This window comes from Carassius auratus, chromosome 36 (genome assembly GCF_003368295.1).
Source record: "Carassius auratus strain Wakin chromosome 36, ASM336829v1, whole genome shotgun sequence".
NCBI lineage: Eukaryota > Metazoa > Chordata > Actinopteri > Cypriniformes > Cyprinidae > Carassius > Carassius auratus.
The window spans coordinates 17,152,734-17,166,869 of record NC_039278.1 but is presented as its reverse complement, the minus strand read 5'-3'; the positions used below and the strand labels follow the sequence as shown (position 1 = coordinate 17,166,869).

Sequence of the window (14,136 nt, the reverse complement as noted above, 5' to 3'; positions counted from 1 at the left end):
AGGTAACTAACTAACTAACTAACTATAACTCTAGCAATATCCATTAAAATAGCTTTCTAATCTTTTTGTATTCTGTTTTCTTTACATTTATAATACAATTAACAAGTGAAAAAAGACCTCTAACACTAGCTTGCTCTATTCTTTTTTTTTTATTCTGTCTGATTTATATTTATTAATCATATTATTAATAGCCCTTGCCACATGTACTGTGTTTAAACTAACTGAGACTTGTTCTAGCACTTTTGAGTGCTTCCGTTGTCCTCATTTGTAAGTCGCTTTAGATAAAAGCATCTGCTAAATGACTAAATGTAAATGTAATGTAAATGTAAATAGATATAAAATGCAACATTGCAGTGAATTCTACACGTTCAACAGGTTATACAGTAAATACCTTCAACAGACCCACATTTTTACAGTCCCAGCGAGTAATCAGACCAAACTCACTTCTGATTAGACCCCAGCTGCAATGCATGCTGGGAAACCAGCAGTGCCACAATATATTAAATTGCTTTTTTGAACTCAGAATTGAGTTGAAATAGAAATTTAAAAATCTGTAATATTATAAAAGTCTGATCTATTACTTGTGATGAATGTATTGTGTCCCTGCTGAACAAAATTATGAATTTTAATGATATCTCAGTGCTATTTTACTATTGTTTGATATAATGTTTTAAAAATATATTTGATTTTTATATTTTTTGCTTTCATGTTAATTTTAGTTAAACTTTTAAGTAAGTCTGTTTTTTTTTAAGATTTGGTTGTTTTAAAATATGTCTACATAGTTTTAGTAAATTTTTATTTCAGTTTTAATTTTAGTTATTTTAGGTAAACTAATTAAAAATGTTAAATGTTGCCTTGGCAACTAGATGAAATAAAATGAGTTTACGTTTTTATATTTTATTAACTTATTTTAAATTGTATTTATTTCAGTTAACACACACACACACACACATATTCTTTATACACACATTGAATAAAAGTAAATATTTGCCACCAGTAAGACTTTTTTTTATATATATTATTATATATTATTATTGTATTATTATGGATTATAATATATTAATAGTTATTTATTTAGCAAGGACACATTAAAATTATTCAAAAATGGCAGTAAATACATTTAAATTGTTTCAAAAAATTTATATTTAAAATAAATGTTTTTTTTCTAACTTATATTATTATTTTCATTATAAATTTTATCATCAGCACAGCAATCTGTGTAAAAGGTTGTCTTCAGTTCAAAGCTAGAAAATCTGACATGACCAAATCACAAACTGACAAAAACACAGCAAAATCTTAAATATTACTTGATAATTTTACATCACCACATTTGATGTTTATTCTGTACATTTCTAAAAATCCTGAAAAGTTTCATTCCAGACTTTTCAGTATAGCCTCAGATCTTTGGATCCCGCTGTATTTTCCGATTGTTAACACCAGCACAGCATCACCGTGGCTCTCCGAACACAACTGTTTTGCATGGAAGTCTGTTTACAAGCACTCATGAATAAGTTAGCCCACAGCGACGACCGAACACGTGGGGAAGACACTCTCTCTTGAATCTAAGCAGGTTAAATCAAGTTGCCAAATGGAGTGGATTTGACAAGGCTCCTGCTACCCCAATGAGCATGAACTATCTCATCTCCTCTGAAATAGATATTTTCCCTATTTTCACACTGGACCGGGAGACCCGGGAGTAATGGCTGCCACTGGAAAACCCAAAACAGAGCTGACAGGAGTGAGACGTGAAGCTAGTGCTCTGTTTTGATCGGCACTTAAAAACCCATCGCTCGGCTCTCAGTCAAAGAAAACGGGAAGCCTTTTGACATTTTCTATTGCGACGACATGCAATCCTTCCACGGGGGTCTGTGCCTAAGGCTTTAGAGTGGTATGCTGTTTTTTTTTTTTTTTTCGCTGTGTCCTAGAGCAGCCCAGTCTGGCGTGTTGGGTTTGTCCCTGAGATGTGCGTGACTAGAGGAGGACGCGCTCACTGAGAGAATTAGCACAGCGACCCAGTTTGACTCTGCGGCTCAGACACTTAACCTTTACTGACACACACAGACAGTGGCAGCACTTTAGAAAGGAGGCAGAGGAAAAGGAAAAGGATTGCTGTGAGTACTATTAGCCACAGATCGAGCAGAAAATTACCTGACAAACAAGGAGTCTGTGACCGCTTGAGTAATACGTTCAAAACAGAATGCCCTTGTACCGGCAACACGAGGGGAAATTGAATTAATAACAATTCCACAGCATTTAGTCATGTATCCTGTAAAATATACAGTGGCTGCTCATTCCAGTGCAATGAGAAGTGCTAAAACGAGCTAAAAAGAAACTTAATGATATAACAAAGTCCTTTTTTTAATGGTTTAACACAGAACTAAAAATATAATATAATATAATATAATATAATATAATATAATATAATATAATATAATATAATATAATATAATATAATATAATATAATATATGGACATCACCTTTGCTACTTTACAAATTTAAATTTTAAATTTTATAATAATAAAATTATAATAATATAATATATGGGCATCACCTTTGCTACTTTAAAAATTAAAATCTTCAATCTTATAATATAATATAATATAATATAATATAATATAATATAATATAATATAATATAATATAATATAAAGCATCCTTTTTACATCCTTTTTACCTTTCTATGTCATAAAAATATGACATAAAATATTATTTTTATATATTTTATACTTTATTATTTTAATAATAAGCATATAAATAAAAAAATTATATAATTAAGTATGTGTCTTATCCTCTTTACAGCACAGCAGAAATAAATACATATTATATTTTAGTATTAAACATTAAATATCAATATTATTGATTTTTTTTTTTTAATGTGTCTCTAAAATCTTCCTATATACACAACAGAACACACACACACACACACACACATACACATATACATATATATATATATATGATAATTGTCTACATTCATGATTTTCATTATTATTATTATTTTTATTTTTTTCCCTAATTGTTATATCCAACATTTATATTTTATGGTTCTCATTAAGGCTAAGAACAAACCTCTAACCCTACGAATTGAACCTTAGCATGTATCTCATCCCACTATAGACATCCTGAAGTCCTAGCAGATAATAAAACTGCTTTCAGTTGAAGAAGAGACATTAGCTGCATCTAGTGACCAAAATATGACAGACTGGACTGGGAATTCTGAAATACTCAAAGGTGCTTAAAGATGGTGAAAAAGCAACTGAATTCATGCAGAATAATAATAATTAGAGCACTGTCACTGACCGATGCAGTTGTCTCTGTGCTCCTCAAAGCCGGCACTGCACACGCATCGTCCAATAGGAACGAGCCACTCGCCCTCAGCGCTGCAGTACATCTTAGGAGTGTCTCTCTCCTCGGCGTGGTCCACACACTGACCTCTGACCTCCACCAGAGAGGACGAGTCGGCCCCCGTGACCACGTCTGTGAAGACGGCCAGGTTACGAGCCATTCCCGTGCAGCGTTTGTAATACACTCGGACGGACAAGACAGCGATGCAGGCTCCTATATCCTGGAAGGCCAAGTAGAAGCCGCGTTTGCTGAGCGGCCCGACGCCGCGGATCTCAGTGTTGAGCTTGAGTCTCCTCACACCCAGGTCCACGTTAGTGAAGCTCTCGTCGGCCGCGATGGTGTCGATCTTGGAAAACTGACTCTCCCAGATGCTGCTGCCAACGTCGCGGTCGGTTTCGTAGTAGTAGAGGTTAAAGGTCTCCTTGCAGGTCCCGAGCACGCCTGGCATGCTGTTGCAGTCTCTTAATGTGAATTTCATCTCGATGTAGATCCGCCGGGCGCCGTCTCGCTGGATCCAGTTGGTCCGGAGCCAGTTGTTCTGGCTCGGGCTCATAACGTTGCACACCTGGTACGTGTGGATGGGGCTGAAATACTCGTCCATTTCATTGATTGCATCCCACTGGCAAAGACAGAAAGAGAATCAGGGTTATTATCACTAACTAAAAACTAAAACCATTAAAAAACATTTTCATTACATAAAATAAACATTAATAGAAATTACAGATAATCTTAGATTTTTTTTTTTTTTTTAACTAGTTGCCATTGTAACATTGCCATTTTAATTGCGTTAATGATGAAGTTACTAAATAATAATAATGAATAAATAAAAAATTACTAAATCCTGCCAAAAAATTTTATGAAAGCAGAAAATTCTAAAATATAGCCTAATTTAAGAAATTAACAAAAATAGTGTATATACGTGTATATATATATATATATATATATATATATATATATATATATATACAGTATTTTTGTATATATATTTTTTAATGATGATTATTAGAAATAAAGAATTACAATTTATTATCAATTTAAAATAAAATAAAATAAACATGCTGGGATCATGACTAGATGAAACAAGCTAATGGCAAGTTACTTTTTAAAATATTAATAATTACTATATACAGTTACAGTTTTCTATGTGAATAAAATAAAATAAATAAAATAATAAAGCCAGTGAAAAACAAAAACAGAAAAGTGAACCTTTAAGTAGAGGAGATTACACGCTTAATCTGTGCTGTTGCAATCACCTCTTTAATGCAATAGAGATCTTATTTGTGGATTTACATATTTACAGTGTGAAGATTCTTATAAATCAGTCCATTATGATTTCAACAGCATATCTCTTTTCACAGCAATGTGCATGAGAGCTTCTTTAAAACGTTTACATATGCTTTTCGGTGCATAAGATTAATATCATGATGAATGTGTCCTGCATTTCCTTAATAACGTCCAGAATCCCTCGTTATTCATGGGTGGTTTTGTGCGGTTTAAGCAGTTTCTTATGCATTGCAAATAATCAGGCATGAATAAATATTTTATTATGACTTGCGAATGAACTTACAGATTCATATAATGAGCCTGAAGCAAAAAAATAAAAAATAAAAAATAGAAATGCTGATCAGTCTGAATGAAGCAGTCCACAAGCAGTGAATTTCATCTACTGTATCGGTCACAAAACACCAAACCCAATAAACAGGTAAAATATTGCAAGAGATCTAACTAAAAGAAATTGCTCCTAAGTTAAATACAGTTTTCAGTAGTGTTGTTTTTTTCAAAATACTGTAGCTTTCCCTGTATGTAGTGGAAGCAGGTAGCATGACAAAACATCACTGCTTTTAATGTGCAACTTTACTGTGCACACATTTATACAGCGGTGAACTCAAGAGTAAATCAATCCTCTTTTTCTAAACTGCCTGCTGTTCGCCTTATTTTTTACATAAGAGTGGGTATAACCCTTTTTTAACTTGAATGTGCAAGTCTTATGGAGTCCAGTGCCAGGTTTATTGAATGAACAAATCTTAATTTGGGTGACAGAATTAAACTTACACTAAATACTATCAAAATAAGACAATAGTATACACCAAATAAACCACAGCAAAAGCAAAGCAAAAAAAATTATTTGTAAAATAAAATAAAATAAAATAATATATATATATATATATATATATATATATATATATATATATATATATATATATATATATATATATATATATATATATATATAAATAAATAAATTCAAATATATATGAAAAAGATTTTATAAATATATTTGGTGATTTGACCCTCCCTGCTGGGAAAATAAAATAAGAAAATACAGTACTATACATAACAGGATTAAAAACAGCATGTAACTAAATATTTAAACACACACACACACATATATTATTTAATAATAATAATAATAATAATAATAATAATAAAAACAAAATAAAATAAGAACTGAATATAAATATTAAAAACAGCAGCATGTAACAATATTTTGGGAAAATATTGTTATTAATATATAATAATAAAATAAGAATAAAATTTGAATTATTAATATAGCACTATACAGAATATACAAAAAATTTACAAAAACTGCAGCATCTGACTAAATATTCGGAATAAGTTATAAAGAAAAAGATGCAAAATATCTATGGTCACCTTTTCGTTTGAAATAATCATAAAAAAAATCATTAACAAATAAAAAATAACTATACAGAATACAAAGTGCAAAAGTCAGAAACAGCAGCATGTAACTAAACTCTGTCCCTGCTTGAACTGCTGGAAATGAATACTGGAGTTTGCCCGTCATAAAGCAGCTTCCTCAACACTGCTGATAAATAATTCAAATCTGGCTTCCTCAAGACTTCTAGAAACACTGATGAAATATGCTATACAACTTTCATCAGCGTGAACACTGAGTGACTTTCAGGTAGAGGGCCAAGAACAACAGCACTCAGCCTTAACGAAAGTCCCTCGCCTCTCCTCACCGCAGACAGACCAGCGCAGGTAGAGCGTATGGAGAGGAGAGCCTTATTTTAACACTGCTGTCTGTCTGTAATTAGCTCGTCTCTTCCGTCCTGCTCATGAAATAGTTAAGCAGCGAGTTGAAGACTAGCGGTGCTGTGAAAGACCTCCAGTCTGACTGGGGTTCAGCCTCGTGAGAAGGAGCCAGTATGTGCCGCCACACAGCGAGTCTTTCATCTCTGGAGCTCAGAGCTCACACCGCTGAATATTCACTGCTAATTAAAAGCGGAGGGCTGCTGGATAAGCAGAGTGGACAGATGAGGAAGCTCGGGAGAGGGGAACTGTGAAAAAGGAATGTTATTGTTTTATTGTGTACTGTGCACAACAATATTCTATAGTTGGCATTAGCATAAACATCGTCTATGGCCAGGTTTCTGATTAGTTCAGCAGGTAAGCTACATGTATAGCTAGTAATCAGGCTTGATTACATCCCGTTTAAAGCACATTTTTGGAAGATTTAATTATACAGTGTCAAAAAATAATAAATTATATTTATATATAATGCATATAGCTTGTTATAAAAGATGTCACATCTGCATCTGTGCATTTGTTCCTTAGAAGCAGCAAAAGAGCATCATGTAGCATTATGTTGTTATTGGAAAATGATGGTTTTGCGGCCTGTGGAGAGCCTGGGGATGATGTGTTTTTAGCCTGATACTCTTCCAGGCTAATCTCATATCTATTTTCTCCTCTATGGATATTATTTCACGTTTTTACATGATATACAGCGAGATAAACAACAGGCAGACATGAGAACAAGGCTGAGATGTGTTTGAGAGAACTGATGCTGTGAAGGCATCACAAACCTAACATCAAAAATAGTTTTATTATATGAAATAAAGCTTAAATAAAATTGAATATAAATATAGAAAAAAAAAAAACTTTAACTGAAAGTTCCAAAAAAATAAACCTAAATTAAATGAATAAATAAAATGGCAAAAGCACATTACTAAAAGTATACTAACACTTAAACTAAAATTAAAATAAATAAGAATACAAATTACAACTAGATAAAAAAATTAGTTAAACTAAAATTAAAACTTATTAAAAGCAAAAACCTTAGCAAACAACAAAAAAGTTTAAGCTGAAGTACTAAAATTACTACAACTGAAAAAAAAAAAAAAATTAAAAACTACACCTTTTCAACCAAATGCAATAAAATACTAAAATGACTAAAACAAAAATAAATAAGGGCAAAATATTAAAAATAAATTAACATCACAAAAGCACATTACTAAAATTATAAAAACTCATAATAATAATAATAATAAAAATAAAAAAGTTATATGATATGATATAAAAATGACCTTGGCAACCAACTTAAGCTAACTCAGAAAAGCCTCATAATGCTTTGTATGGGTCGTACCTGCTAGCAACAAAATCTTTTCTTTGCTAACAAGCACAAAAGTGTTAACATAGACAGTGGTTGGAAAAGCAGAAGTTTAAGGCCATCATGCAAACACAGTACTCTCACATTCAGCTCCCGCTGGCCTCGAGTAGATCGTCTCCTCTGAATACATTACGGACACAGCCGGCCTAATTGAAAGGGAAAAGGCTGACCTCAGAGGAGGCTAGAGCTCGGCCACCATGAACTTGGCCTCTTCTCACGAGTACATCTTCCAAAGCAGCAGATTTCCTCACTTTCCTGGCCTCACCTCGGCCCGTGATTCCCGTGAGGAAACTACAAAAAGTCTGTTACGGTAATTAAAACGTTGGATTCGAGCGAACACCGTAACCAGCCTCCCACTTTGAGTCTTCAGCGGTTAAATTGAATTTGTCCTTACACTAATGATTAGATTAGAGAGTCTGTTCAAATCTAACACTTTTCAGGTTAACTCGAGGGCTGCAAGTAATTCCTTTAGTTCTTTCATGAGGTTTCCGATAAAAGTCTGCGTTTTGTTTTAGCTTCATTACATATTAGACGATCAATGAGAGAGAAAGATTGAAATTAATCAAAGTGACGGTACAATGAGCTACAATGAAAATCTTTCTGCTCAGATATTGTTCATTTAATTGAGACACTTTTTTATGTAAATGGAGCTAATCTTAATCTCCAGATCAATATAAAAGGTATTACTCTTTTTTTTTTTTTATGCAGATACATGGCTTCTTAGATCTAGCAACTTTTAATTAATTGATACAGTTTAATGACGTTGGTGAAGCAGTATTATAAGAATAACAAAATAATATAATAATAAATAAATTAAGATTTTAAATACATTTTAATAATTAATTTTTAATAAAGTAATTAATGTTTTAGTGATCAAAAGTTCTGTAGAAAAAGATTATTGGACTCTAAATTTTTATTCATTAAATTAAACCGCTTTAGAGAAGATATAAACAAAAAATGAATACATTATTAAATTATATTAATACAATAATACAATACAATAATATTTACAATACAAAATAAAATAATATATACAAAAATACACTCATAATTAAACAAATTCTTAATTAAATTAATATGATAAATAAATTGTAATTGTTTAATTTTAATTAATCCATTAATGTTTCAGTGATCCAAATTCCCTCTATTAATTTCAGTTCCTCGGTGTAATCAGAAAATATTGTTGGACCAGAAACTTGTATTAATTTAATTAAGCTTTACTCAAAATAAACAAGAATTTATTTAATTATAATTATAATAACAAAATATCTATAATCTATAGTGTGTGTGTGTGTGTGATATTATATCAGGACACAACTCTGTATAATGACATGGGTATGACACAGGTATTACAAGGAGAGGGCTTATCATAACCCATGTCCCCATTTTTCAAAACGCGTATAAATCATACAGAATGAGTTTTTTTGAGAAAGTAAAAATGCACAAAGTTTCCTGTGAGGGTTAGGTTTAGGTGTAGGGTTGGCGTAGGGCCATAGAATATACAGTTTGTACAGAATAAAAACCATTTCACAAAAACAAAGATGTGAAGTGTGTGTGTGTGTGTGTGTGTGTGTGTGTGTGTGTGTGTGTGTGTGTGGTCAGAAGTGTGTGCTCAGCTTAGTTTGTTTCTTCATCTCAACAGATTTGAAGAAATGTAGCATGACATGCTCGCCAATGGATCCTCTGCAGTGAATGGGTGCCGTCAGAATGAGAGTCCAAACAGCTGATAAAAACATAAAAACCCATCAATATATTTGTTTAGAACGGTTTTGGATCGTTTTAGCTTGTAATGAGTGTTTAATATGTGCATATTTCACTACTGATTCAGACAAAACGTCTTTTTCACTGTAGAACGCAATAAATAGAGGATTGCATTTAAGCTGGAAACAATGGTTTCAATTTAAAAATGGTTTTGTTTCTTACAAACACAGTTTTTAATTTCACCAGACATTAGTTGATGAACTGGAGTGGTGTGGATTATTGTGATGTTTTCATCAGCTGTTTGGACTCTCATTCTGACGGCACCCATTCACTCCAGAGGATCCATTTGTGAGCAATATGTTCCAATGAAGAAACAAACTCATTTACATCTTGAATGGTCTGAGTGTGAGTACATTTTTAACAAATTTTCATTTTTGGGTGAACTATTCCTTTAAACAGAGAACTCCAAAATGTTTCCAGTGCTATCAAAGATCAATAACATTTTCCTCTGAGCAGATGTCTTCACTGGCCACTCATATAATACTCTTGTACAAACACTTTTTTTTTTTTTTTTTACATCAAATATCTACCCACATTTTCGTCAATGCAGGGACTGAGAGAGCTCTCAGACTAAATCTGAAATATCTTAAACTGTGTTCAGAAGATGATCCGAGGTCTTACGGGTTTGGAACGACATGAGGGTCAGTCATTAATGACATCATTTAGATTTTGGGGTTAACTAATCCTTTAATAAGACATACTATACATACAAAGACATACTATCATTTATTATATCATTTGAATATTACTTAATTAATGATAATCATATTTTCACTCTATTCATTTTTTTGTAATTTATTTATACTCACAATTTAATTAAGTTACTTTTAACTTTTGGCCTTTTTTTAAATGTTTGTGCAATTATTATTTGTTAATACAAATATATAAAATGTAATATTTATTATATAAAGAAAATAAGGTAAAATTTTACATCATTCAAACTAAGAAAAAAAGACACGTTGAGACCCTGAAGTATTTTTATATTATCAAGAAAAATGATATAACATGAAGTATATGAATGAATGAATGAATGCAATAATATCATACATTACAGCATTTTTGTATTTATTTTTTACTATTCATGAGTTTAAATGTTGCTTTAGTGTTTACATGTTATATTATATATAATATTTTTTTCTTCTTTTTTTTTTGCATAATATAAAAAGAAATGCAAATGTACACCCTCTTAATCATATAATACTTTATGATTTATTATTGGCTCAGACTAAAGTTTATTGCTCACTTTGTTTGAATGCTTGTCACGTATTTACCCACATTCATGTTTTTACTTTTAATGCATTAAGCTTGGCACCCGAGGGTGTTTCTCAGCCCTTTGCGAATGGTCTTGACGTGAATACAGCATGATGCAATCATTGCACGTCTGTGACAGCCAGACACTCATGACCATTCGGATGGCATTCAGGTGCTGCAGTCTCTCCCAAACTAATGCTGTGCATCCATGCGACAGCGCGGGCTGACATCTGGAGACATGTTTGGCGGTAACGGGGGAGTGGGCGGACATCTGGATGCATCCATATCATCTCCCCCTCAAAGTCCATTTGTCATCGTCTCCGACTGCCTTATCACTGCTATCGATTGTGGTGGGTGGGCGAAAAAGGAGGCGGGTGTCGATAGACGTGTCACGGCAAACATAAGCCAGATAGGAACATAATGAAGTCATCGGACAACAGCTGTCAAGGCCTGACTGATTTGGCTCAGTGACAGCCGATGGCGACTGGAGCCCTGCAGGAATGTGCAGAAGGCAGAGATATCTGCCAGGGGTCGGCCCGGGGTCAGCCATCTCACTGCCTGCTTGAATTGGACTGTAAAAAGACATCTCACTATGAGTTCATGAAGGGCCATAAATGATTCAGGGCTGGTTGACTGCAGTGAGGAGACATAACAATGCATTCAGACACAAACCCTGCATCAGACGTCTATCATTAGTGCCACATTTATGAAAGCAAGCCCGGATTCAATATTTAAGAGTTTGATTGAAGCTTTGATTGAGATCATGTTTGATAGAGTTGCTCAAATTCTGCATTAGGTCTGGTAGGAATCAATTCAAATTCAGTTTAAACTCAGGAAAATTGGTATTTAATTTAATTCTCAATTCAATTCTGAACGATGCACAACCTTAACCTTAAATCTTAACAGCTAAAAGCAAGTTTCAGATGTGCTCACTGTTGCATCTTCTGAAACGTTGACATACTGCTGAACTGTAAAATCAGCAATTACAGCTATCGTTTAATCACTCGACAAATCTCAAACGCGCTTGGGATTCGAGCATCCAGCTAACATCTGCACAAGTGGCTGGGTGTTGTTTTGTGAAAAGTTCCCAAAGCTTTACTTGAGGCACAGCGCTGTCACCTTGCACAGTCTAGACCAGACACAAAGCCTAGAAATCTGTCATGAAGGGACAGGATGCTCTGCCACTCTTTCACTCCAGCTCCAGAGGAATCAGATTCACCAGTTAGCAGAGAGCAGTACAGCAGAAGTGATCAAAACACTGTTATTTCTCACAGCCACAAGTGTCCATAACCTATGCTGTGACAGAGCTTATTGCTAAAGTGCAAGATAGTTTCATGTGTACAGTCAGACACTAGATGGGGACTACATGCATTTAAATTCCAAATGCAATTCTGCATCCGGTTCGCTATCTCAATTCAAATTCAAGAACCGAGAGGTCATTTAAAAGAAATTCTGTGGCATACAACCCAGCTAGCAACCACTTAGAAAACACTTGAACTTTCTATTCATCAAAAAATCCTGATCATATGAATCAGGATATGATGCGGCACAACTGTTTTCAACATCGATAATAATCAGAAATGTTACCTGAGCAGCAAATCAGCATATTAGAATGATTTCTGAAGGATCATGTGACACTGAAGACTGGAGGAATGATGCATGATTGCATCACAGGAATCAATTCTATTTTATAATATATTCAAATTGAAAACAATGGAAATTACATTTCATAATACTTCTGTTCATCCAAAAAAAAAAAAAAAAAAAAAAAAAATATATATATATATATATATATATATATATATATATATATATATATATATATATAATAATAATAATAATAATAATATTCTGACATGAATAAGTGTTCCATTAATAAGTCGAAATAATTTTACAATTGACTAAATTGTATATTACACAGTATAGTGCAGGTATTCTCTCTTGACTGGCTGATTTGTGCTCCTATTCATTCACATCATTGATTTGGTTAAATCCAGTGTGTATCACATCTAATTTTCCCAGCCTGATTCATGTCAAACCCTGGGTCAAACACACACACAACAGGTGTGAACTGCACACACAGGAGTAGGTTAAAAAGAGCACCATCTCTTCACTTTTCAGTCCATGCCAGCTCCTCATCACTCCTTTCTGCTTTACGCTCACACAAGCTTCCATAAGCCTCCTACTTGCATGAGGGAACGTGATGGATTTCATAGTCAAGGTGCTGGTTTAATCCAATTTTAATCCATCTCCCCGGGCCGGAGTTTGAGATGGCTTTTATTCCTTTTGTCAGGTTACTGCTGAGAATGCAGCCCATTCTCATTTTTCATTCACACTGAAGTGTACAAAAGAGACGTGTGCACACAAAAGCACATGAAAAGATACACAATAATTAGTTTAAGAAGGGATAGTGCTAGCTATCAAAACCATATACACAACAAGCCACACACTCTATATATTTAAACGATATATAAAAAATAAAAAAACACTGTTTTTAATTGTTAAAAATAAAAGAGATTTGAACTAATTCAAGAAGAATTTGATGCATTTTTATACATTTTTATATACATTTTTATTGTTTTAATACACAAATTTATGCAACCAAAATCAATAAATAAAATTTACACAAAGTTTAGTATTTTAATACATAAAAATCATAAATATTAATTCATTATTTATTTAATTTTGTCATATATATATATATATATATATATATATATATATATATATATATATATATATATATATATATATATATTTAAATGTACTTATGATATTCTAAACTTGATATTCATATAAAATATAAATGTATACTGTTTAATATATTATTAATTATATTTATATATATATGTGTGTGTGTGTGTGTGTGTGAGAGAGAGAGAGAGAGAGAGAGAGAGGGAAATTGATACATTTAAATATATATTTAATATTTACATACAAAAATACGTTTAAATTACAAATTATGACTTTTCATATAAAATTTATTTAAATGATATAGCTTTTTATATGCAATTTATTTATTTATAAATTATTAAATAAAATCATATAAAATAAAGAAAATATAAGAAATGTTCATAAAGTTTGATTTATATAATGATTGATGATTTAAACAAACAAATGAATAAATAAATTCCACGGTTTCTTGTGGACAAAAATGATGGAATAAGGCAGACGGCTTTTGAATTCATTGAAAACAGCTTAATCATGTTGGATCAGCAGAAATCACTATGTAGGTATTCATGTATTCAGTGGCAATCTTCACTTGTGAAATCATTTCTATAACATTAAACTCTAGTCTTCCACTAAAACCGTTAAAATATGGCACGCTAACATGAGATATGACAAGCTTCCAGACCTCCCAAGAGCCAAG

The 14,136-nt window shown here is 32.6% G+C and overlaps 1 protein-coding gene across 2 annotated transcripts in view; it reads right to left on the bottom strand.

Annotated features, from left to right (window-relative positions):
- LOC113055460 (ephrin type-A receptor 8-like) overlaps positions 1 to 14,136 on the bottom strand; it is a 64,842-nt gene that overhangs the window by 26,025 nt on the left and 24,681 nt on the right. For both annotated transcript variants that reach the window (XM_026221780.1, XM_026221781.1), the window contains exon 3: positions 3,302 to 3,965. In XM_026221780.1, coding sequence (XP_026077565.1) covers positions 3,302 to 3,965 — 664 coding nt within the window. The remainder of the gene's footprint in view (positions 1 to 3,301; positions 3,966 to 14,136) is intronic.